The sequence below is a fragment of the Carcharhinus amblyrhynchos genome, chromosome 15 (genome assembly GCF_965287045.1).
Source record: "Carcharhinus amblyrhynchos chromosome 15, sCarAmb.v2.hapA, whole genome shotgun sequence".
Classification (NCBI taxonomy): Eukaryota; Metazoa; Chordata; class Chondrichthyes; order Carcharhiniformes; family Carcharhinidae; genus Carcharhinus; species Carcharhinus amblyrhynchos.
Genome location: NC_137338.1, coordinates 42307273 through 42333819, shown reverse-complemented (window position 1 = coordinate 42333819; position 26547 = coordinate 42307273). Strand labels below are relative to the sequence as shown.

At 40.6% G+C, this 26547-nt stretch overlaps 1 protein-coding gene across 2 annotated transcripts in view; it reads left to right on the top strand.

The window, feature by feature from the left end:
- The window catches only part of LOC145353285 (tRNA (cytosine(34)-C(5))-methyltransferase, mitochondrial-like), a 42648-nt gene extending 17770 nt beyond the window's left edge, over window positions 1-24878 (top strand). The window contains exons 4-7 of one of the 2 annotated variants that reach the window (XM_080203889.1): window positions 739-893; window positions 8759-8880; window positions 9175-9209; window positions 22595-22816. In XM_080203889.1, the coding sequence (XP_080060015.1) occupies window positions 739-893; window positions 8759-8880; window positions 9175-9209; window positions 22595-22692 (410 nt within the window). In that variant the 3' untranslated portion in view covers window positions 22693-22816. Of the gene's footprint in view, window positions 1-738; window positions 894-8758; window positions 8881-9174; window positions 9210-22594 lie in introns of both variants that reach the window. The other variant, XM_080203888.1, reaches the window with a different exon arrangement.
- Window positions 24879-26547: the final 1669 nt, after the last annotated feature.

The window sequence follows — 26547 nt, the reverse complement described above, 5'->3', positions numbered from 1 at the left end:
ATGATAGATTCTCCCTTGATGTACTCAGACAGGCGCCAAGTATGGTGACTCGGGGATTTTCACAGTAACGTCATTGTAATGTGAAATTAAGCCTACTTCAACAAGAAGGCAGCTCAACTTCTCAAAGGCAATTAGGGGCGGGCAATAAATGTTGGCCTAGTCAGTGACACTTATATCCTGTGGAAGAATTTAAAACATCTTTGCATTTATGCAGCACCATTCACTGTCTAACTGTGTCCAAAGAAGTTTGGGTGTGTGGTGGGATCCATCCATGAAACCTATGGAGCATGGTCATAGTTGTGGCTGAGGGGAAACACTGCAGCCAATTTGCACTCAAATAATATATTTTGGTTAAGGTTTAAATATTGGCTAGATCTCCAAATACTACTACAGAATCTTTTGTGCCCACCTGATGGGCAGACAGTCTTGTAGGTTTAATGTTGCTGACGGCGTAGCGCTGAACCTTCAGCCTGGATTAAGCTCAGTCTCTTGAGTGGAGCTTGTACCCAAGCATTTTGGCACAGAGATGAGAGTCTTACTTGTGGGACAAGGCAGACATGTCACAGTATCCTTGGGAGGACAGACACACCGGGGGTTTTAGTTTTATTACTGCCATACTTGTAATTTTTTTCTAATTATTACCTTTCACTAATGTTGATTGCAGCAGAACTAGTTACTCACAGTGAGATGTTTGCTCACTTGGTCAATCTCACATTTGTTTGTCTTTTTTTAAAAAAGGTCATTTACTCTGCAATGAATATGACAGTTTGCGATACAAACGACTAAAGCAATCACTTGAATCTTTTGTACCTGAGGAATTAACGAACATAATTTCTGTGACTAACCAGGATGGCAGATACATTGGTCCACAGCAGCCACAAATGTATGACAAGGTAAGCCTATATTTTTATCATGTCTTGCTAGGCATGTGCAAGCACTGTCTTTAATACAATTCTGTGCCGTGGCGATATTGCCCATAATAGCTTCAAAGTATAACCCTACAGAACACTGAGACATGGGTTGCAATATATGGGCCACACAGCACTGAATTGCTATTTGCTGTACTAACTTTGAATGGAGGTCAAGTGATAAGTTTTTAAAAAGTTATTGATGTGTGAAAATTGTACAGTTTGAAAAAGGTCTTTGCAATAAACTTTCACATGCATGAATTCTATTAAAATTGAAGCCATAAAAAGATGCCAAAGCTGATTTCAGAATTAGCAAGAGTAAGCTTGAGGGTTTCTTTCTAACTACTTTATAAACTACAATCAGTATGATATCAGAAGGGGAAAATCTGCCTTATCAACTTCAATGAAATAGTGAAAGCTAAAGTGGACTGCTGTACAAATGCTATATCTCAACTTTTAAATAAATGTTTAACAGAGTTGCATAGAAAAGTTCATACATTAAGCTCAAAGCCAAGAGGAGCCAGGGTAACTTGAGCAGTCTGACAATTTAGAGATAGTTGAACAATTAAGATAGAAAGCTGGGTGTCGTCAACGTACCTGTGGAAGCTGATTCTGTTTTTGGGTAATGTCACTTGGGGCTGCAACTTGGTGAGAGATTCTAACAGGCCAAAAATATAGCCTTGGAGAATTCCAGAGGTAATGGGAGGAGGGAAAAAAAAAGCATTGCAAGTAATTCTCTGTGCTCCATGTGCTTTTTTCTTTGGGGGGGGTGGGAAGACTACAAGGAAACCCATGTCCTCTATGTGGGGTGATGGTCCCTTTAAGAACTAGGCTTCTCCAGGAGATGATTTCTGGAAAAGCACCCGGTTTCTAGTAACTGATCACATGACCAAGGTGACTGGGTGCTAAATGATAGAAATGGTCAAAAAAAAGTTACTTATGAGGCGAGATGTGTAGAATAAGCTAACTGCAAAGCACAGGACATTTCTTTCAAGCAGGATACAATTGAAATTCTGTGTAGGCTGGCAAGGATTTTTAAAATCCTTGATAACTGAAGGATCTAAAAGTAAGTTGGATTTTTGAAGATCATCAAGCTGAAAATGGAGAGAGAGAGTTTACAGATACAAAACTCCAGAGTTATAAATTATTACCGACCATGCTAAATTGACTCTAGTTTTGGGTGGATTAGTAGGGTAAATGTGTGGCGTTAGGGGGATAGGGTGGGATTGTTGTCAGTGCAGGCTTGATGAGCCGAATGGCTTCCTTAGGGGATTCTATGATGATTACAAGTGGGAGAATCCAGAATCAAGGTGGCGACACGTAAGATATTAGCAACTCCTGTGTTGAACGGGCCATCTGTAACTATGGAATGGTTGAAGGTGATTTGAAGAGACAACCTTTCCAGGAGTAAATGGAAGGTCCAAGAAATCTCGACCCTTATACAGTCTTTGGGAACACTACTCAGATCATTTGGCTCGTCTTCCAATTTCTTAGTGTCTGACTTTGTGGGTGTCAGTCGAATGGCTTTAGAAGGAAATTTTGAGTTAAGTTCGAAGTGGTATAGATAACAGTGTTCATTGTTCTTTCAATATCTTTAAGATAGAGTATAGTTACTAGTATTTATGTTCTTTGTGTATTAAAATTACATGTTTAAATGGTGAGCCTTGTGGCTTCATTCTTTCAGTAAATACTTAGGTTTTCAGATTCCTAAAAAACAGAGGTCATTCCACTGGATGAGTAAGAGTGAAACCAGGTGCATGCATTGGAGGACAATGGTATGTGAGAACAGTTTTAAAAAGTTTATTGAATGTTTACTTAGCTAAAACATCAAATACAAGGAAGTTGCAGTGACCTATACAGAACTTTAATAATTTTGCATTTTTTGTACCATGTCCAGTACTGCTGGTCAGGAAGCAAATAAGATATTTACCATTAAGGGCAGTGCAGTTAACAATCTCAATTTAAAAGGTCAAAGTTGAGTAAACTAGAATAACATAATTAAGGACTAGAACAATCTTTCATAAACATTAAATTTCATGCCTTCTAAGGGCTCATTTGAGGAAGATCTGTTGAACTTTCTAGATTTATGTGACGATTAAATGCAATCATTGTGTACTGTCTATGAAAATTCCCAAGAGGAAGATTCCAGAGGGAAACTTTACCAAGTATCTTTATAAAGTAAACAAAATAGTTATGGAGATATTAAATTCAGATTATTGTGTTTTATTAGATTGCAAGAGTAAGGTAGTGAAACATAGGAGTAAAATGTAAATTTAGTACTGATTTTTCTTTTTGTTTATATCCAATTCAATTCAATCAATGCCCAATTCAAAGTCTCAATAAGTGAGACCTTCCAGACCCAAACTGACAATACATACAAGCCTCTTCCTGTCTTGGGCTTGATCTACATGATCCAAGCTAATTGGAGCAAGCATTGCACCTCCTCCAAGGCTTGATCTCATTTGCATCTAGGCAAAAGGCCGAGATGCCGCTTTAAAAAATTGCTTCAAATGAAGTCCAATGTAACCTCATGACTTCAACCAAGTGCAGGATGCCAATACTACACTTGATCTTAGCCAATACTGTAAAATCCTTTACACAAGCAGCAATCAACACATTTGATTTGATTTATTGTCACATGTATTAACATACAGTGAAAAGTATTGTTTCTAATGTGCTATACAGACAAAACATACCATTCATAGAGAAGGAAACGAGAGAGTGCAGAATGTAGTGTTACTGTCATAGCTAGGGTGTAGAGAAAGATCAACTTAATGCAAAGTAAGTCCATTCAAAAGTCTGACAGTAGCAGGGAAAAAGCTGTTCTTGAGTCGGTTGGTACATGACCTCAGACTTTTGTATCTTTTTACCGAAGGAAGAAGGTGGAAGAGAGAATGTCCGGGGTGCGTGGGGTCCTTAATTATGCTGGCTGCTTTGCCGAGACAGCGGGAAGTGTAGACAGAGTCAGTGGATGGGAGGCTGATTTGCGTGACACATGGAATGGACTTGAGGGAGAGCTGTGGAGACATAGACTCAGGTCTTCCTCAGCTACAGTTAATGTCAGATTGTGAAAGAAAATTGTGCATTGCCAAATCAATAATTACGTATAAACTTATTTTCCTCTCTAGGGTTGTGCAGAGCTATCTAATGCTTAGCTACTTAGCTTGGAAAGAAAGTTATTCAGAAGCAGGATATATTAAATGCAGCGATGAAAGTATCCACCAAATGGCGGATTTTCAAATATGGAATTCCACTATTTGACATGTTTTTCTGACTTTCACCACCTCCACCCTGCAGTCCATTTCTTCACTCCTCAGAGGAGTTTTGTTCTCCTTGTGCCTAATCCCACCCATTTCTCCACGGCTCCTGTTACAGACCCCGCTGAAGTTATATGTGATGATGTCCCAGCTGGAAACACTCGTTCATAGTGGTGTACATTTGTTTGGATTAATGTGAGAAATCATGTACAAACAAGTGAGAAAATAAAAGCAAAGTACTGCAGATGCTGGAACCTGAAACAAAAATGGAAAATGCTGGAAAATTTCAGCATTTTGTGGAGAGCTAACGTTTCAAGTCTGGATGATCCTTCAATAGAGCCAGTGAGAAAATAGTCCAATCTTTATACAAACAATTAATAAAGAGTATTTATGAAAATAAAAGAAAGGAAGAGAAATACGCAACAAGACCAAGAGTATATGAAAGATTAAACACACACCATTTTCTCTGAAATTACCTCTTGTTCCCAAACAATACCCACATTCCCTGGCCATGCAGTGCATCTTAGATGACCAGATCTTGGCAACCGACTTTTGTTGGCTCAGCAAAGGTACAAAACTGTCAGTTGTGGCTCGAAGTGTTAGATGGCATAGGCTTGATCATTTTGGTCTGTCTGGCTATTAGATGGAAAATAGCCTCTCAGGTGTTTGGTATTCTGGCCTTCTTTCCTCTGAAGGTCCTAGCAGTTATACCATTTAATCTCTTGATATTTTATTCTGCGGATTTGGCTGTCTGCATCTCTCAAATTCCTTGACTCCAGAAATTAGCATGTGCATACCTTCACTGATCTGTCAGTTTTCTAGGTAAGATGGTACTAATAGGGCAATTTACACTTGATTCTGTCTAGATGTCTGTTAATCTTGTTAATGGGCAAATTGCATCTCCGTATACTTTTAGAATGAAAGCTACTGCCATCACTGGGCTGATTTCTGTCTGTTGCTGGGCAATCGCACCCTATCAAACATTTTTAAGTTCTTGTTACTGCTGTTGCTTGATTGACATCCTTAACATCACTGCCAGAACAACAGCAATCATTGGTCACATAGGATGCGTCAGATTCTCAGGTCCTTGCATTCTTGCTTGCTTGCATTTTTTGTCATTAGTTCTGGGTTTTGTTGTTGTAGAGGCAAAGGACATAGCAGAAGCTTTTTTCAGACCTGAAAAAAATAAAGGACCCTCCCCTGCTTTAAGTTACTGGCCAGAAAAATTGACTGTTAAATAATGTCTAGTTCATAAGTTGCAACCAGAGCCTTCAAAGGGTTATAGGGGTAAAATACTGTGATTATATTGAGGCACCATATTAACACTGCACGAAAATGAACAGGAAAGCCAGCATGTGGGACATCGCAACCCACTGGAGTCCTGTTTTCACTGGTTCGCATCTACTCTCCGACAATAGTTAAACAAGTCGGTGATCATCATTGGCTGATTCTACTGTCCTGCAACTTGGCATAAAAGACTAAAATATCAGACGTAACATGTTAAACTCTGAGATCAATGGGATCAGTGTTGTATAAGTGCACAATTAAAATTGGGATCTTCTGGGGTCCTTTTCAGGATGTTACCTCTGGCAGCTAACCATCTGAGGTGATTGAGTTGTGCTGTGATGATTCCACAGCCTGAGTGTGAAATCATTGCCCCACACCACTGCATTAACATGCCCCCCCGCCCCCCGCCCCTGACACAAAAAGACTCCAAGGATCTGGGGAGTTCAGTTGTTGAGCTGGTAGTGGTTTGTACTGTTGGCTGTATGATATTCCACTCTTCTTAAGGCTGAAACAAGACTCTTGTTTTAATTACTGGATTGTGACTCCATTGGTTGAAGTTGAGGATATGAGGGTTCATGTGCCAATCAATCCCCATTGTGCATGGCCTGCCCGCTGATCTCAAATAAGTGAATCTGAATCAAGGATTTCAGCCCACCCTGAACATATAACTGCTGAACTGAAAATTAACCTCAACAATGTGCGGCCGCACTTGGAGTACTGTGTGCAGTTCTGGTCCCCACATTACAGGAAGGATGTGGAGGCTTTGGAGAGGGTGCAGAGGAGGTTTACCAGGATGTTGCCTGGTATGCAGGGGAGGTCCTATGAGGAGAGACTGAGGGATTTGGGGTTGTTTTCACTGGAAAGAAGGCGGCTAAGAGGGGATCTTATAGAAACATATAAGATGATTAGAGGTTTAGATAGGGTGGATGGTGATAGCCTGTTTCCTCGAATGGAGAAAGCTAGCACGAGGGGGCATGGCTTTAAATTAAGGGGGGGTAGTTATAGGACGGATGTCAGGGGCAGGTTCTTTACCCAGAGGGTGGTGAGGGACTGGAATGCCCTGCCTGCTGCAGTTGTAAATGCGCCTAGTTTGGGGGCGTTTAAGAGATTGGTGGATAGGTTTATGGACGAAAAGGGATTGGTTTAGATTAGTGGGTCAATGTTTTTTTTAGAAAATAAGACTGGTCGGCGCAACATTGTGGGCCGAAGGGCCTGTTCCGCGCTGTAATGTTCTATGTTCTATGTTCTATGACCATCTACATGCCATATGCTGGCCTGACCTGAGTTGTGTGAAGGAGACACAACTTACTCTCTGTACTTTGATGTCATTGATAGTTTGGGTGGGTCCATACAGTAATTGAAAAATCAACTTCTTGGCAAGATCAGGTGACTGCTCCAGTTGGTGTGCACAAATAAGCCCGACTACATACCTCTTGTACTTTTACTGGTTAATCAGATGATGTTCAAAGGTTTATCAGTCCAAAGATGTCAGTTTCCAGCAGTTAATAAATGAACAAATCTAGTAATTAGATCACAAGCAATTGCAGTCATTAAATGGTTGGAGTGGTATTTAGTGCGACCACCACCCTGTTCTCCTCGTGTGGATTGTGGTCAGATACAAATAATGCCCATGGGTTTGCTGACTTCTGTTTTGACCTGAAATGTTCATGCAACATGTTTTCCATGGGCAGATCTGTTGAAATGCTGAGGTCATGGTAGACATAATTTTGTGCTCAAATCTGTTCTGAAATTAGATGACATTCTACCAACAATTAACCTGAGATTAATTGTCAGACTCTGTCTATATGTGAAGATTACCATATTGTGCTGAATTTTTGAATATCCATGTTACATTGATCTTGGCCACACGGGGGTGCTCAGTTGTCAGGTTTTACTCAACATTTCTGTTTGAGGAAAATGATTCTATTTCCTTGTCTTTGCACAGTGCTTGACCCCTACATGTGTAGCAGAAGACAATCCCAATAAGATGCAATTGGATTCCATGACTTGTTCACTTTGTTTTGAATAGCAATCCAAGTTTTCACTTATTTTCCAAAGTATTCATTATTTGTAAGTTACAGGAAATTAATTTGTCATTTTCATAAAAACTGCATAGTCTTAGCATGGACGATCAGAAACAACCATCCTACCCTAGACAGCCTATATCTTTACATAATTCTAGTTTTTTTTAATGTCTGAAACTCTATAATTACCTTGCTGGACTTTGTCAGGAGTCTGAGTCCAGCGCTGTCAGAAGTTGTACTTTTGCCCGTATCTATAAGTCACTATCTATATTTGTGCATTTGGGGAATGTTCTGTCACATTGCGTGTCTCACGTGACTTGCTGTTTTGGTCATATTATGTCACCATTGTCCAAATAGACAACCTATCAGCAATAACAGATCAAAGATTTAATTTCCTAAATGTCTTGGCTCACGTGTTATTTTGTAGAACTTCTTCTGAGTGGATGCTTCGTTGGCTGATAGATGAGATTTTTAAATTGCTTTGCTGAGTTCACTTTTTAACTGACCATACGGTTGTCAGACCATACACCGTTATTTTACTACAGTGATCCTTTTTAGATGTGCCAGCTTTTCCTGTAAAGTAAATCTTTATCTATGTCACCATGTTCACTTTTGACAAATCTCCAGACGTGTTTTATTCTTAAGTAGTCACTGAATTGTGCAGTGTACAATGACTTTGTAAAAGAAAGGGAGAAGTGCCCTTTGCAACCAAGGATTATAATTTTGAAGTGGATTTGCTCCTCTACAGGTAAACCATACAGCCAGTCTGTGCACAATGAAATTTCTCACAGTGAGTGAATGGTCAAAGGATAAATGTTAACTCGATCACCTTTCTAACTAACTTACTGCTCCTTTATCGAATGACACCATGGGATCATTTACATTCACCTGAGCAGACAAATGAGGCATAGGGTGAACATTTGAGCCAAAAGCTACCTTTAACAGTGCCATACCCCCTTCAATGCTACCAAATGTTAGCCTACCTTATCTGCTGAATTTTGAGGTTTGGAATCAGCACCGGTGAACCTTAAACAAAGACAGAAAAATGCTGGAAAATCTCAACAGGCCTGATGGCATCTGTGGAGAGAGAATAGAGCCAATATTTCGAGTCTAGATGATCTTTAGTCAGAGTAGTGAACCTTGGCTTGGGGTGCTGACAACTGTGTCAAGCTGACATTAAACTGGAAACAAGAATTTTGATGAAAGACTTTCTGTCACTTGAACTTGTATGTTTTTTGAAGTAACTTTAGTGTTTTTGTACTAGTTTGATTTTTTTTCTCAGATACTAGTGGACGCTCCGTGTTCAAATGACCGAAGTTGGCTGTTCTGCACTGATGACCTTCTGGCAACCATGAGGATTACACAGAGGCCTAATCTGCCGATTTTGCAGAGGCAATTACTCAGGTACAAGAGAAAAACTTTAAGCCCAGCTGTTCACGTTTTACATTTTAAATGGAATAATTGTCCAATATTTCAGTGAGTAAGTGATCAATCTATTGGAAAAGACTTCCCAGAGAGCTAGAGGAAGTAGTAAGTATTGATTTGTGTTGGGATACAGTATATGAGTAATTTGAGACATGTTGGGCCCAATTCTCCCAACCCAAGGTGCATGTGTGTTATGTTAGGAGATGCGCATGTTGGCCATTTTGTGGGATTTGTGCATGTGTTCTGATGCATGCATGTCTCCCACCTCTGCAGAACGGCACCAGGCTGGAAACTAGCGGGAAGACAAGGTAAGTGATTTAAATCTACTTTAAATGTCATTATTGGGCCCAGGACTGAATTCTCCAGGCCCGATAGCATCTTTCACCCCATCATGAATATTTCATTCCAGCAGGGTTTAGAGTAGCCTGACTTGCAGGAGACCCCGCAGGAGTGAAGTGGGGGGGCAATTGACTCCTGGGCGGGAAGTGGGGGATTGTCACTGCTGGTGGGGGGGGTGCTGGAGATTGCGGTGCTCCTGGACAGGGGGTGGGGGACTGCTCTGAGAATGCTTGTGTGGGCCGCGGGGATGGCGCTGACCAGCAACTACAGTCTGACAGTTTGGGGCCACTACTCATGCGCAGAGGCCTGAAACTTTCAGACCCTGGCGTGAATAAGCTCTGAACCAGAGCTTTTAATAATCACAGTTGTGACCTCTGCATTGCACAGAGTGTGGGAGATTCAACTCCCATTGAAAAAACACCATTTTTCTTGGCAGTTCAGCACTTAGAACTTTTTAGGGAGAATTGGGCCCAATATGTGGTAAATGTAGCATGCTTAGGGGAAATTGTTGACTTTGTAGCTATGGTTTCCTAAACTCCTTCACTCTGGTTTTGCCTGGTTGTTTTTGGTTTCTGTTGTAGGCTAATGGATAGAGACTAAATGCTATAATTAGTCAATGTCTGCTCTATCATTGCATTAAGTGACAACCAGGATGGAAAAGGCAAACTAGATGGTCCCAGTCTTTTTCACCTAGCTGTTCGTGGTATGGCGACTGGGGGATTTTCACAGTAACTTCATTGCAGTTTTAATGTAAGCCTACTTGTGACACTAATAAATAAACTTTACAGCTTTAAGCCGGTGAACCATTAGGTAATCTTAACCTTAAAGTTTCACGCCAAGAGACAAAATGGTCTGTCCAAACTATTCCCTTTCATTTTGTTTTCAGAAGAAGGTGATGCAGTGCCAGTTGTAGCTAATTTCATTTATTTCTCATGCCTTTTTCTTATTGTTCAATTATATTTCAAATTTTGTTTTATATTGATTCAAATCCTCTGGACTGTGTGGAGTTAAAGTTAACATTTCTACCACAGTGGTTGTTATTCATAACACATTTCATTTGAATGTCATTGCATTGATTCTTACATAAGCCCTAATTATACTGCTGTATGTTCTTCCTGATGGGCAGAAGGGAATATTATTCCAAAAATACCTCTGTCATCTGCATTGTATAATTTTATTATTTTTCTTGCCACTTTATGCATCCCTTACCTTTCACATTTTATACAGTAAATGAATATGCTAAAATAGTAGAAAAAGATCAAAAAGTCCATCAATCCTGTCCCACATTGTTGTGGGTTTTACTAATCATGACATCACCTTTCCTACTCTCCTAAAAACTATGTAATCTTCAGGGAGATGCAGATTTTGATTTTCTTCTTTTGATTACATAGCCACCTTGTTAAAATTCAGTTTCTGATAATAGGACACTTGCAAAATGGAGTTTATACTGTGTAACTAGAATAAGAAAAGAACTAAACAGCATTATATCAGCAGTGTACTTGTGAAAAATGACTTTTGCAGGACCGTTAAGTAACAGTGAGCCTGGATTTTTGAAAAGACAAACCACTCACCAAATTTACAAATGTGAATTACTGTTGGAGATCTTAAACAATTTTCCTTTACTTTTTCTTTCTGCCGCTATCTGTCTCTTTTACTTCAATCTTTCCTTCCCCCCTTTTTCATGCACTCCCTGATTTGACATGAAATTTATTGTTCTATTTAACACTTTGTAGTTCAGACTTTGCAAAACTCGTTGATGATTTTTCATTCTGGTTAAAGAACTAGACAGTTGCCTGCTCTATTCACATTGGTCTCGAATGCTCTGTAGAGGGTGCTGTGCTTTTTGACTTGTTTTTGCGCATACTGCAAATTAAAAAGTGCAAGTGAAATGAGAATGGTCACCACTAAGAATAAATTACAGCCCATTGTGTACAATGAATTAAAAACCTCTAATTTTTTAAAAAGACGTTTTGTAGCAGCATTTTATGGCAGGTATCCCCAGCTACGCTTTTGTATACTTTTTCAAAATGGACATGAATACTTTGGCTCCAGCGACGTGATCTTTAACTTCCATTCATCTATATCTGCCACAATGACTACTTCTAAAGCTTTCGTGTATATTAATGTTCTAGAAATGTAAACTTAATTATTTGTAACCTCGTGAATAAATCTATCAAGTAATCTTTTACAATAGTCTCATTTTAAAAGTATTTAACATGCAATATTTTAATGGTTGAAGAGTTTAAATGAATCATACTTTTGATTTGATTATTGTCACATGTATACACTGAAAAGTATTGTTTCTTGCGTGCTGTATGGACAAAGCATACTGTATACGGAGAAGGAAAGGAGACAGTGCAGAATGTAGTATTACAGTCAGAGCTAGGGTGGAGAGAAAGTACATATGATTGGACATTTAAAGTATGTCCAATCAAAAGTCTGATGGCAGCAGGGAAGAACTAGTGTCTGAGGTCACCAGTTGGGAGGTGACCTCAGACTTTTGTATCTTTTTCCTGATAGAAGAAGATGGACAAGAGTATATCCAAGGTGTGGGGTCCTTGATTATGCTGGCTGCTTTACCGAAGCAGTGGTAAGTGTAGACTGAGTCAATGGATGGGAGGTGGCTTGCATGATAGACTGGGCTTCGTACATGACCCCTTGTAGTTTCATGTGATCTTGGACAGAGCAGGAGTCATACCAAGCTGTTATATAACCAGAAAGATGCTTTCTGTGGTCCTTCTGTAAGTGTTGGGAGAGTCGTAGCAGACATGCCAAATTTCCTTAGCCTCCTGAGAAAATAGATGTGTTGGTGGGCTTTCTTAACTATAGCATTTGTGTGGAGGGACCAGGGCAGATTGTTGGTGGTTTGCCACCTGGAAACTTGAACCATTTCCACTTCATTCCTGTTGGTGTAGTCAGGTGCATGTCCTCCACTCACTACGTTTCCTGAAGTCGATGACTGTCTCCTTTGTTTTACATTCTTTCAGTTGTTTTATTGGCCAATTTCAAAAATAAAGTTCAAGTAACGAAGGAGAGAATATGTGAAATGATAGAGTACAAATATTTTGATCATGTATGATATATTGGTTTGTGTATTCTCTTTATAACAGAACTGATGGATTTGTTTGCAGTCAGTTGTATGATAGATTATGTATAGGTTTCTTTGTGCATTGTGAATAGTGATGCTATTTATTTTGTCATAAATTGATGTTAAAAATTACATTGATAAATACATTTATTCATGTAACAAAATATATGTAATGCAAGATTTTTTTCACTGTTCAGAAATCTAGTTGATTTTAACTACTTTTGATAACGCTTAGTCAACAGTAATTTAATTGTCCACTGAAAGCGGCTGTGACACACACTGCTTCCGTCTTGCTGCCCCAGTTTCTAGTTGTCTGCAACCTATTGTTTCACCTTCAGTAATGAATCCATTGATTTGAGCTTCAACTTAGCCAGTCATTTGTGAGAGAAACTGTGCGTTGAACTCTGAGGAGTTTTGCCCTCACTCTGTTTGACCCTGCGATAAATTTCATGTTCTTTATTTGGCCGACTAAGATGGAATTCATTCACAAGTTAAACGTTGCATGATGAGCCACATTCCTTCTGCTGTCAAAAATCTAATCCTCCACCTCATACCTTGAGGATTGACTTCTGTAATCCTCTCTTTGAAAACTCCTCCTCCCTAACCAATTACAGTGAATTCATAACACCATGGCCCATCCCCTCTTCAGCAAAAAGTCCTTCAAACCATGAATGCCATGTCGTTTCACAGCTCTACTGACTTACTATACTTCAACAATTGATTTCAGGTTCTTTAATAATTTTAGACCCCGTTTTCTCACCAGCCTACCTGAGCAATCTTAATTACTTGTTGGTTATTTCCTTCTATGGAGCTCCACCATTGAAGAGCAGTCATTCAGTCAGAATGCTGTGGTCTTTTGAAATGCTTTGCTAAGGTCAATTCGCTTGCTACCTTCACCTCTGTCTTCAAAGACCTCTTTAAAACCAATGCCTTTGATCTTGCCTTCAGTCACCCTATCTATCTTTCTCTCACTCTCTCTCACTCACACACACACACACACACACACACACACACACACACACACACACACATCACCAGCGCCACCCCTTCTCCTTGCTGCTTGGTGTACTTTATGTGAGAAAATGCAATTTGTTGCTGCCATTTTGGGGGGGTAATTGATTTCTGTTTCTGATGGACAGTCATAAAATTATTCTGAATGTGATCAAGGTTTGGCTGAGTTTTTTAGTCGCCTTCATTTTCTTCAACCCTAATTTGTCTTCTAGAAAGTGTAATCTTAAATTCTTGCTTAGATTAAACATTTTATAATGAAGATTGAATGAGGATCCATGTATTATAGTTAATCCTTGTTAAATATGACCGCAGGGACATGCTAGTGGCTTTAGGTGCAACATGTTGTGATAGTTTTCACCTTGAAAAGCAAAAATGTTACCAAAAGCATTTTAAAAAAATAGGAATATTATACATTCATGACTTTTGTTTTGCGTGTTTTACCAGATAATACTGATATATTATGACTCTTCAAACAGCTTGGCACTCGCCCTCTGCACAGAAAGAAAATTGAATATCTGGCTATTCATTTTGTAAATCTATTTGTCGTTAGTAGAATTAAGTTAATATGTGCATAATACTTTGCACGTAAAACTGCCTGCAGAGACTATTGATAGAAATGTACAATTAGTTAATTGATAACAGTCCTGAAGCTGTGCTCCTCAGCGATTATCAATTAAGTAATTGTACATTCCATCAATAGACTCTGCAGGAATACCTTTTGAGCCATACCTATTACTTAGTTAGTCTAACATGTTGGTCTAACACAAGCCACAAAATTCAATCACTAAATTATGGAACCGGAAAGTGGCCCACAACCCTAGCTCTTTCGAAGAGCAATCCAGTTAGACACACTGTCTGGCTATGGAATCATAGAATAATGCAACAAAGAAGGATGCCATTTGGCCTGTTGTGGTTATGGCATTCGCGCATTCACGGCTTGCTTAGAGGCTCTAACGGGTTTGCTACAAAGCTGAAATCCAGCACAACTTGTGTATATATCCTGGTTGTAAATGCAAGCAAACACTATCAATTTGTCTACAGTAGACCCGGACACAAGGTGACTCAGTGATGGCGAGCTTTGGGAAACTATTTGAGAGGAAACTATTTTGACAGGGGAAATAAACTAATTATGACAAATGTGATACATAACTCCTGATTTTGCTGGCTACATACTTGTTATCATTGGATTTTTTTTAATAGCTTAAATCTGTGGTAGCTTGTAGTGTTTAACCAAGGCGGACTTCATGCTTGTTAGTTATATAACACTCAAAAAAGATGACAAAATAATAATATAATGTTCAACTCCAAGCAATGTTCTGATGACTGAAAGAAGATGTTGCTAGCAGCAAACCTGAAGATTTCAGAATGTCTTCACTGGAAGCCAGCTGGAATGTGTTTTCAATCTCTAAAAACTATGTTGACTGGTTTGCTATCACACAGAAAATCATAGGACTGTTCTTTATCCCCTGTCTGTACAACAACAAGATAGCTGTAAAATAAGTATGACATCTAAGGAACTACTGGTACACGGTTGAACTAACAGAGGGGTAGAGTTTTCTTTTTACCTCTTGAGCAGAATCGAATGCTGACCTGTATAGAATTTGTGATTTGTACGCTGTTGACTTCAAAGAAGAAAGATCAGGTGGCTTGTTATCTAAAACTGGGCAAGTGGTGATGCTGAATAGTTGCTCCCGAGCGCTGAAAATAAAGTTCTACTCTATTTAGACGATCCTCTGAAACTCACCAATTAACTCGCTTATCCTCTACAAACAAGATGAGCCACTTTGTTATCTCTGAAGGAAGAAAAATAATATTCCCAGGTGCAATCTATCCCAATATAGACAAGTATTCAATGTGCAATCTTTGTGAGGTCTTTATCTCAAGTGCTGAAGAGGTGGTTCAAAATTTCATTTTTTTTAAACTGGAATGAAAATCAGTCCTTACATTTGAATGCTTTGGTTATGTCTGCTGTTTGTGCAATGAGATAACAATTTGTATAGTTTTGATTGGTTATCTTTTAAAATTAAAATGACTGACATAAAAGCAACAACTAACTATGCCGTAATCCAGGATGAAACACTTGCTGCCATACAAGTGTTTTGTGCTTGAGTTATACTCCTTATGCTTTCGGCTTTACTAGTTTGTTCTTCCTGTGTGTTATTAATTTTGCATCCATACAAGATATTCTCTTGGGTCAGTAATGGTGATCACTCCTGTGGCTGGAACCCACTTTGCAAACATCAGAAGTATGGATTTACCACTCAATAATTAGTTAAGCAAAAGGAGTTACTAAATATTGTGGCCTTGTGTTCTCATGTTGATATCCCTATCCTTTTATAGATTGTCTGTCTGTCTGTCTGTCTGTCTGAGCACCAACAAACTGGTTTAGTTTAGCACAAAAACTGTGATGAACAGGCTACAGTGTATCTCAACCAATTCTAAACAGTAAAAAATAAACCATGCAAACTTTACCCTTATGATAGCGGTCTACTTCACATTATAAGTCAGCAGTACTGAACTTTTTTTTTGTCTGTCTTGTCCAATCCTCAAACATGCTCTGGATCATTTCTCGACATAAGAAGCTGCACACCCGAATTCTTAATCCTGTTGTCAATGTTTGGCTTGCCAAGCTGTCAGTCAAAAGTTCCATTTTGAATGCGGAACTTTAACCTGTTGCTCTGCAACCCCTGAGCCTCCCGAACGTATTCCCAACTCTCCTGGCCCTCTCACCCCACCCCAGCCCCCACCGTCACACGACAACCACCACTCCCAGCCTGTCGGGTATAGCAGCCATATAACTAGATTGTACATTTCCCATTTGGTTGCTTGCTGACCTCTCTAGAACTTGCTAATGATTCTGTCCACCAATGATGTCTCAAACTGATATGGTAAATAATGTATGTAATTCTGTTAAGTACTTCACCTGATACCTCAGCTAATAGATCTTATTCATGTCACAGTTAATATTATTTTGTAATACTTTATATACTAAATTAATCTCATCACTTGCACACTAAATAAGTAGAAATCCTGAAGTTTGATACTTGCTCACATTTTCTAACCAAAAGAGTGGCCCAACCATGGGTGTTTTATTTTAAAAAAGGAATGTAGGGAGCCAATGCATGGAGTGGCCAGCCAAGCCCTTAATCCATTTCCTTGCTTGCTTCAAAAACCAATTCATAGTCCCCACAAAGATGATGCACTAGGTCCAAACTGAGAAGCTGTTCTAGAAGCAGCACAACACTCCAATTTGTATTGTGATGCTTTATTATATGGGAAAATGACTAATCCCCATTTGGTTCCTTTAATAACATTTTGGCTGAAGTTTAGAGGATTATAAGGATTATGGCATGAAATGTCCAGCAATCCGCAAAATTGTAAATGTCGAGGCTTAGAAAGTAAGCACCATTCATTTTGAGCACCCCATCCATGGAGGGCAAATAAGGAGGACTGAACAGCAATGCAGTTTGGGCCTCAGACTTTATTACCATGTAGAAGACACGGTGGTAGGTGCCTGCTTAGGCCCACGTACCAACTTTTAGGTAGGTGATTGTGTAAGATCACAGAGAACGAGAAGAGTAAACTGTGGAGGTGAAGGCTGGGTTTGGTGTCAAGAAGGAACGTTGCTTAGATGTGCAGTATTGTTCAGGGATCTGGGAGCGCAATTGGAGTTTTGGAGAGGGGAGAGAAGTTCAGGGTGGTGTCTGGAGCTTGAAATCGGGGAAAAGTCCAAGATCTCTGTATAAGGAGTAGTGTGATTAAGATGATTAACTTTTTCTCGTTCTATGACTGACTTTCCTGGAGGCAATCAACATTAGTGTTAGCTGACTCAGGTGTAAGCCACGGTTGTACAATTGGGCAGATGCAGGTTTTCTGCCCCTTATTTGTGTAAGTCCCTGCCCTCATGCTTGCTTCTCACATGGGTGAAAGATGCTTCTTCTTTGGCTCTTACCAACACTGCATCCGGCATGGCCCACTGCAAAGGTGTACACAGGTGGTGCTGACGCCACATTGAGCACAATGACATTCGCACCACAGAAAACCTGTGCGGGATAGAACTGACTTCCAGGCTCATACTTCTCCAGAATATTTTCCCTTTAATTCTTAAAGCTGCAGGTGGTAGAATTGATTGTAGAATCAGCGGGGCAATATGCATAACAGTTCATTTCTGACACCACTTTATAGTCTATAGTCTACATCCCCTGTGCATTCATCAAGCTGCATCATCATATATGTTTGCTTTATTGACTAGCAGCCCTATAAATGTTTTACCCTGTCTTCTTCACATCAAAATCTCCTTGCTGCTCCAGTGAATAAATTGGCAATTTACATCTTATCTAATTTGCACATTTACTCAACTGAAATGAGATTACAGGAAGCATGCCACACATTACTGTGCAAATAGATTGACAAAAATGATTTACATGGAGGTGCTAATGCAGAGAAGTGGTGAGAATTCTAACATTTCATGTTGCCTTAAGTGACATTAAATGCACGGTCAATATTCTGTGAGAAGGGAATTAAAAAACCTGAGAGGGTGAGGTGGTAATGTTTGAATTACGATTGCGCTTTCAGCTCTTGAGTAAATGGATCAGGAATTCATAGTATATAATTAAAGTGAGCGATAAGTATTGAGAATTTGGATTCTGTGCTGAGATCAAATAATTTTCAATTACTCTCAGCCTGCTTGAACATTCTGCTCTTCACCATCAGGTGGCACTGTTGATATAGCTGAAGATATTTAATTGCTGAAACAATTAGTGGAGATGAGAATAATTTAATCTGTTGTGGTCAAATTATTTTAGTATAACTATAAACCAGGTATAGCAGGTACACACAGTAATGTGTGTGCCTATTACACAAGTTGAAATGCAAATAGTTGAAAATAAATGTTTGTTTTCTGTTGAGTTGGACATCCAACTTTATTTTTGATAAATTGGATACTGTCTACTGTCATTTCCTGTTGTATTCACAAATCCGTCACCAAACATCATGCTGGTTGACTTATCCACTATAGCGATGATGACTGACAGTCATCAAAGATAATTTTTTTTCTCTCTACTTGTGTCCAAGATGATGGTGTTTAGTCAAATGCAGTAGACAACAAATTGTGTGAAGAGATGGAAGGAAGCTCAGCAGGCAAGGCAGCCTTTGACTAATTAGGTATCGAAAGCTGGAAACTTTATACTAAATAATGCTTCCAGTGGAAAATATGCCTAGTTCCCAGATTCATTTTATTGAAGTAATTGACCTGGTGAGTTAAGATGAGAAGGGAGAGATACAAAAGGGTCCAGAGGGGCAATTTTTTCACAGAGGGTGGTGACTGTCTGGAACAAGCTGTCAGAAGTAGTAGTAGAGGCAGATATAATTTTGTCTTTTTAAAAGCATTTAGACTGTTACATGGGTAAGATGGGTATAGAGGGATATGGGCCAAACGTGGGCAATCGGTACTAGCTTAGGGGTTAAAAAAAGGGGCAGCATGAACAAGTTGGACTGAAGGGTCTGTTTCCATGCTGTAAACCTCTATGATCATTTAACCAAACAATAGGTCAACTATTTAACTGTATTGAATTAGCACTGTTGTGATAGTGTTACACAGTGTACTGTCAAACATCTTTCTAATATTAATCCAAAGCTGTAGCTGCCAATTTTCATTTGATATCATGAATTATTTGTCAATTCGTGATGTCAATGTTTTCATTTCCAACTTGTGTATCTGTTTGGGAAAAAAAATCAATTAGAATATTGAAATTAATAAAAATGACATAATAACTGTGTGATCAAAGTAAAACAAGTAACTTCTTTTTCAAGTATATTTACATTAAACCATATATTGTACACCTCACAAATTGATCATGTAGCACATTTACCATGTTGATCAGTATATTTTATGTAAAACTGACTGTTTTACATTTATTTGTACCATGATTAATTCATGTCTCTGAAACATAATGATTCACTAAATCAATTGAACTGTATATAATGTATTATAAAAATTATTTAATTATGCAGATTATCAAAGATGCACTGAACTTGCTGCCATGTGCTTTATTTGAAATTGCATTAGCACTTTGCAGCTTGATGTGTAAGGGAACAAAATTATTTGCTTTCTTTCATTTGATACTTTGTGACCTCCAAGGCAGCCATGCCTTTATCCTGCTAAATGCTTAATAGTGATGCTGAGGCAGTTACCCTTTTACTGGAAACTGCTTTTCAATCCATAATGCATATCCTTATTGAATTAACTTTCTTTATTGACTTAACGGTTGCTATCTGTTTCTCAGAAACTCATGATTCCTGTAACCCATTTAGTACAAGCACGCCATATTTTAGAATTACATAAAATAAGATTCATATAGACAGGTGCTTACTGCATATTGTTAAATGTCACAGTTTCTTGTCATGTTGTGAGTGTTTAAAAGCTTTTCAGATGATTATCACTCCACTGTTGATGTTCTAAATTGAATTAGGAAATGAGGTTAATAGAGCAGAAAACTTATTTAAAAATTTTTTTCCATCTGATTGCTATTTTTACATGTCAGCAAAATATGTTACTATCTTAGAATGCTTAACTTGGAATGTCAATCTTAGACATGTGCATATGTTTAATAAGCTGCAGTACTGTCTTGGTAATTTTTTTGTTGTATGTTCTAATATGGATCTAACAGAGCGATTGCTTTAAGAAATTTATACAGTTGATAACATAATTTGAAATATAGTCCCATTTATATCTAAATAATAATAGTGATGGTGAGTAGGATTTGGATTTGTTGTTGGGTCACATGGAGATCCTGACCCTTCACTCATGACACCAACATTCAGGCCACGCCCTGGGTCATGCAAGTCCCCCACAATACCCATTTGCTTCCTATTTATACCAGGTCAGCTGATCATAGAAACAAAGAAGATAGAAGTAGGAGGAATCCTTTTGGCCCTTTGAGCCTGCTCTGCCATTCATTACAATCATAGCTGATTGTCCAACTCTTTAGCCTATCCTGTTTTTTTCCCCATCACCTTTGATCCCATTTGCCCCAAGTGCTATTATCCAGCTACCGCTTGAATATATTCAATGTTTTGGCATCAACTACTTCCTGTGGTAATGATTTCCACAGGTTCACCACGCTTTGGGTGAAGAAATGTCTCCTCACCTCCATCCTAAATGGTCTACCTTGAATCCTCAGACTGTGATCCCTGCTTCTGGATTCCCCACTATTGGGAATATCCTCCCTGCATCTACCTTGTTCAGTCCTGTTAGAATTTTATAAGTCTCTGTGAGATGCCCTCCTCATTCATCTGAACTCCGGAAAAAACGATCCTAACCTGGTCAATCTCTCCTCATACATCAGTCCCACCATCACCGAATCAGCCTAGTAATCTTCGTTGCATTCCCTTGAGAGCAAGAACATCCTTCCTCAGGAAAGGAGAGCAAAACTGCACACAATACTCTAGGTGTGGCCTCATCAAAGCCCTGTATAATTGCAACACATCCCTGCTCCTGTACTCGAAACCTCTCGCAATGATGACCAGCATGCCATTTGCCTTCTTTACCATCTGTTGCACCTGCATGCTTACCTTCAGTGCCTAGTGCACAATGATCCCCAGGTCCCATTGCAACTCCCCTGTCCCACTCTACAGCCATTCAGGTAGTAATCTGCTTTTATTTGCTTCCAAAATGAATAACCTCACATTTATCCAAATTATACTGCATCTGCCATTGATTTGCCCACTCACCCAATCTTCCCAGATCATTCTGAAGGATCTCTGCATCCTGGTCACAGTTCACCCTCCCACCCAACTTGGTATCATCTGCAAACTTTGAGATGTTACATTTTGTTCTGTCATCCAAATCAGTATAGTAAATAGCTAGGGTCCCAGCACCGATCCTTGTGGCACCCCACTAGTTACTGCCTGTCAATTTGAAAAGAACCCATTAATTCCTCCTCTTTGTTTCCTCTCTGCCAACCAGTTTTCTATCCATCTCAATACACTTCTCCTAATCCCATGCGCTTTAATCTTGCACGATGATCTCCTTTATGAGGGACTTTGCCAAACAGTTTCTGAAAGTCCAAACATACCACATCACCTGGCTCCCCGTTGTCGACTCTACTCATTACATCTTCAAAGAATTCCATCAGATTTGTCAAGCATGAGTTCCTGTTCATAAATCCACGCTGATTCTGTCTGATCCTGCCATTACTTTCCAAATGCTCTGCTATAAGTCCTTGATAATGGATTCGAGAATTTTCCCCTCTTCCGATGTTAAGCTTACTGGTTTATATCACATCATTTTGCCATTGGTTACATTATAACAGATTCCAATGTTATCATTGGTTACATTAGAACATAGCCCACCTCCATATTTGCCCCATATGGGAGTAAAAAATAGCCCATGGGCTCTCTCATTGGAAAAGTATGAGGACTGAAAAATATCCACCTGTATTTACTGAAAAGATGATGAAAAAGAATTTTGTATGATACGTATTTACCTATATATACAATATCAATTAGTTTAATTCTGTACTGTGCTATTTTTAGCACATTAATAAATGCATTTACTTACATTCATGTTTTCATACTGAGCAGTTTGTTTTGTTTGTTTGCAACTGTTTAACATTTGTGTTAAGATAGCGCAGAGAGAACTATATGCAAACAGACCAAACAGGCGCTTTAAAAACAGTGCACAGAGTAATTGTATCCACAAGTAGTTTATGTTTCTGATGGAGTACTTTCATTCAGGAGCTTCTATAAATTATCAGCTTAAAAATCATATGTATATGATGTGTAATGATCAGTACTAATTATCTTTTGAGAAGAAATTTTTAGGGAACAAAGAAAAGCACAGTTCAGGAACAGGCCCTTCAGCCCTTCAAGTCTGTGCCAATTATGATGCCCTAACTAAATTTTAAAAAACTTCTGCTATTACTCTATCCTTATCCCTCTACTCCCTCCCTATTCATGTGAATCAGTTACCTCCTTTTTCTAGGCATTCATATTAAGGAATCAAATTTCACTTGAAACTATATCATATTTTCGGCCATAAATTACCATCTCTCGTTTCAGAGACACTGTTCAGTGATTGAGATTGTTATTGAAAGCTTGATTGATTGATTAAGGGTGCACTGTTCCATAGAGATGCTGCACTATTAAAATTATTTTACTTTCTGGTTACACACAAATAAACAAGATCCATTTTTCAACTTGCTGTTCTGTGTCTACTTGAAGTGACCTAACTGTCCTTTTACTGGCCACTTACAGGTCAGCTCTTGAGGCACTGCGTCCTGGAGGGACTGTCGTTTATTCTACATGCACACTGTCTCAAGCAGAAAATGACGACGTTGTGGCCTCTGTCTTGAATTCTTATGACAACATTCAGGCTGTGGATTTAACAGGCTTTGTACATTCTCTCGCCGATTACTTCATGTTTGCTGAGGGTGTACAACACGGACAGTTAGTTGTGCCGGAAAGGGGGAAACCTTGGGGTCCTATGTATAGCAGCAAACTGCGGAAGTTGCACTGATATGTAATTCAGGTACAAATTTTAAAAAATTGGTGGCAACCTTTGGTAATAATTGTGATCATATCAGGTTCAGCTTATGTTGTGGCTTTGTGCATACTAATGACTCCAGTTTCCACACACTAGTCACGGTTGTGAGCTACACAAATTATGAAGCTCAGAATTCATTCAAATATATGAAAAACTTTGGCTTAATTAAATATAAGGGATTATGAACACTTAAGTTTTGAGTTGAATGTGTTACTAACTTAACAGCATAAAAGCAAAATATGCTGGAAATACTCTGCAGGTCAGGCAGCATCAGTGGAGAGAAAGGAAGTTTGTGTTTCATTTTGATAACCTTGCATTAGATGAGTATTTCCAGCATTTTTTTGTATTTATTCAGATTCCACCATCTGCAATATTTACTGTTTACTTAAATGGCATCTCTTGCTTATGTTTTGTAACTGTACTCTGCACCTTAATGTACTTGTTATAATGTTTTATTCCCCTGTTAAAATTGAAAGGGAAAGATAAAAATGCTTATAATGACCAAATAACTAAGCACAAGAAATAAATATGTAAAGATGGCACAATAGAATTTTCTATCTCAATAAGATAGTAGCCCCCAGCTGTCAATGTGTATTAATACCTATAACACAATTTATTTAAATATGATTGACAGCAAAACAGGCCATTTAGGTGTCCTACCAAAATTTGCCTTTTGTAAACACTCCCTGGTGTAACAATTGAAATATTAAGGATAAATTTCCCCTTCTTTAGAGAAATTATCTTAGGACAGGGAAATGCACTTATTTTGCTTGTTTATATATCATCTCTCAAGAAGGTTCAAGTGAACTCCAACTTTGTAAGTTAAAGCAGTGAAAACTGCAGACCAGCTAACTTTCAATAGTTGAGTAAATTAGCAAGTGCAGGAAGAAAACTAAACATAGAAAATAGAAATGTCAAATTCTTTTAAGGTCTTTCTGATTTAGATGTGCATCCTTTTTCCATTTCCACACTGTAGCATCAGCTCTTTATAACACCTCTGATTTATCTGGAGTGCAGGGCTAGAGGTTTTACTGAGAGTAGTGGGGGGTGGGGGAGTCATTCTGGTAATACCAAAAATTAGCTCATCTTTTTGTTGCTAAACAGTAAAAGGAAATGCTAAGTCACTGTAAACATTAAACGACACTGAAAATGTGTAAGAAATATGTTTGTACATCTCTGAAACGAGCAGCAAATATTCTAATCATTGATGCTTGCAGTAAAACTGCTGTTAACTTCTACTGTATGCAGGCTGTCAGTATGACAGTCCTTAACCAGAACCAAAATTTCTTTCAACATCTCTTATCCCTTGCAGTTTGACAAAAAGAATGAAAGTTTAATGTTGTGTTGGATAGAATAATCCCAGGTAATTTGAGTCCAGTGTCTAACAGTATGATTAGAGGGGGCAATGTTGCAAAGCTGCTAATATCAGTCAGGGAACAAAACAGCTGATGCTCGAAATGGAAAATGACACCCTTGTATATACAGACCTACAGAAATATTAGACAGGACATGAGCTGACCCATCCAGCGTGTCTTGTATAGTTGTGATCCCTGTGCATCTCACTTCGGATGCTCCTGAGCAACCTGAACCAAATAATCTGATAATAATGCTGAGGTTTAGACTGATCAAGTGTAGAACAAACTTTACTTTCTGCCCAAGCTGGAGCACTTGTTACTAAGGTCAGGCAGTGAATTGAAAAAGTGCTCAATTTATCCCCCACCAAATAGCACATGCAAATAAATTGGAAAATGTTGGCTAAAATGCTGTCAGTATGTTCCTAGTAGTTTTTCAGAATTAAGGACAGTTCTGTAAGATGCAGTTTACCTTTTTCTGGATTTTAAATTCAATAATAAATTTGATGATTTGTGTGTAATTGCTTATAGAATATACAATGTACCATCATTAAGCTGCTTCCTTTAAGCAGCCATTGCTTTACAGCCTCAATATTGCTCCCTCATCTTGCAGACAGCACTGTGTCACTGTCTCTGCAATTTTCACAGCTCCCACCACCTTCCCACTTCCCCACTCCCCCTCACTTCCCCCCACCCCCCTCACTTCCCCTCACTCCCCCTCACTTCCCCCCACTCCCCCCCACTCCCCCTCACTTCCCCCTCACTCCCCCTCACTTCCCCTCACTCCCCCTCACTTCCCCCCACTCCCCCCCACTCCCCCTCACTTCCCCCCACTCCCCCTCACTTCCCCCCCACCCCCCCACTCCCCCTCACTTCCCCCCACTCCCCCTCACTTCCCCCCACTCCCCCCCACTCCCCCTCACTTCCCCCCACTCCCCCTCACTTCCCCCCACCCCCCCACTCCCCCTCACTTCCCCCCCACCCCCCTCACTTCCCCACTCCCCCCCACTCCCCCTCACTTCCCCCCACTCCCCCTCACTTCCCCCCACTCCCCCCCACTCCCCCTCACTTCCCCCCCACTCCCCCTCACTTCCCCCCCACTCCCCCTCACTTCCCCCCACTCCCCCTCACTTCCCCCCACTCCCCCCCACTCCCCCTCACTTCCCCCCCACTCCCCCTCACTTCCCCCCCACTCCCCCTCACTTCCCCCCACCCCCCCACTCCCCCTCACTTCCCCCACTCCCCCTCACTTCCCCCACTCCCCCTCACTTCCCCCCCACTCCCCCTCACTTCCCCCCCACTCCCCCTCACTTCCCCTCACCCCCCCATTTGCCCCCCCACTCCCCCTCACCCCCCTGCTCCCCCTCACCCCCCGCTCCCCCTCACCCCCCGCTCCCCCTCACCCCCCGCTCCCCCTCACCCCCCGCTCCCCCTCACCCCCCGCTCCCCCTCACCCCCCGCTCCCCCTCACCCCCCGCTCCCCCTCACCCCCCCTCCCCCTCACCCCCCCCTCCCCCTCACTTCTCCCTCACTTCTCCCTCACTTCTCCCTCACTTCTCCCTCACTTCTCCCTCACTTCTCCCTCACTTCTCCCTCACTTCTCCCTCACTTCTCCCTCACTTTCCCCTCACTTTCCCCTCACTTCCCCCTCACTTCCCCCTCACTTCCCCACTCCCCCTCACTTCCCCCTCACTTTCCCACTCCCCCTCACTTACCCCGCACTCCCCCTCACTTACCCCGCACTCCCCCTCACTTACCCCGCACTCCCCCTCACTTACCCCGCACTCCCCCTCACTTTCCCCTCACTTGCCCCTCACTTCCCCCCACTTCCCCCTCACTCCCCCCGACTCCCCCACCCCCTCACTTCCGCTCACCCCCTCACTTCCCCCCACTTCCCCCCACCCCCTCACTTCCCCCCACTTCCCCCCACCCCCTCACTTCCCCCCACTTCCCCCCACCCCCTCACTTCCCCCCACCCCCTCACTTCCCCCAACCTTCTCACTTCCCCTCACTTCCCCCTCACTCCCCCCACTCCCCCCCACTCCCAGTCATGCCCCCCCACTCCCCCCCACTTCCCCTCACCCCCCCCACTTCCCCTCACCCCCCCCACTTCCCCTCACCCCCCCCACTTCCCCTCACCCCCCCCACTTCCCCTCACCCCCACCCACCTCCGTACTAGCCCAAAACTTAATTATATCTATTTGCATCCTCCCTTTTATTCCCCTTCAAAAACAACATTGCCAAGTTGAGTTGCTGAGTGTCGCTAGAGCCTACAAGGACTTGCATGGTGGTGGGAAGAGGAAGAGAAGTAC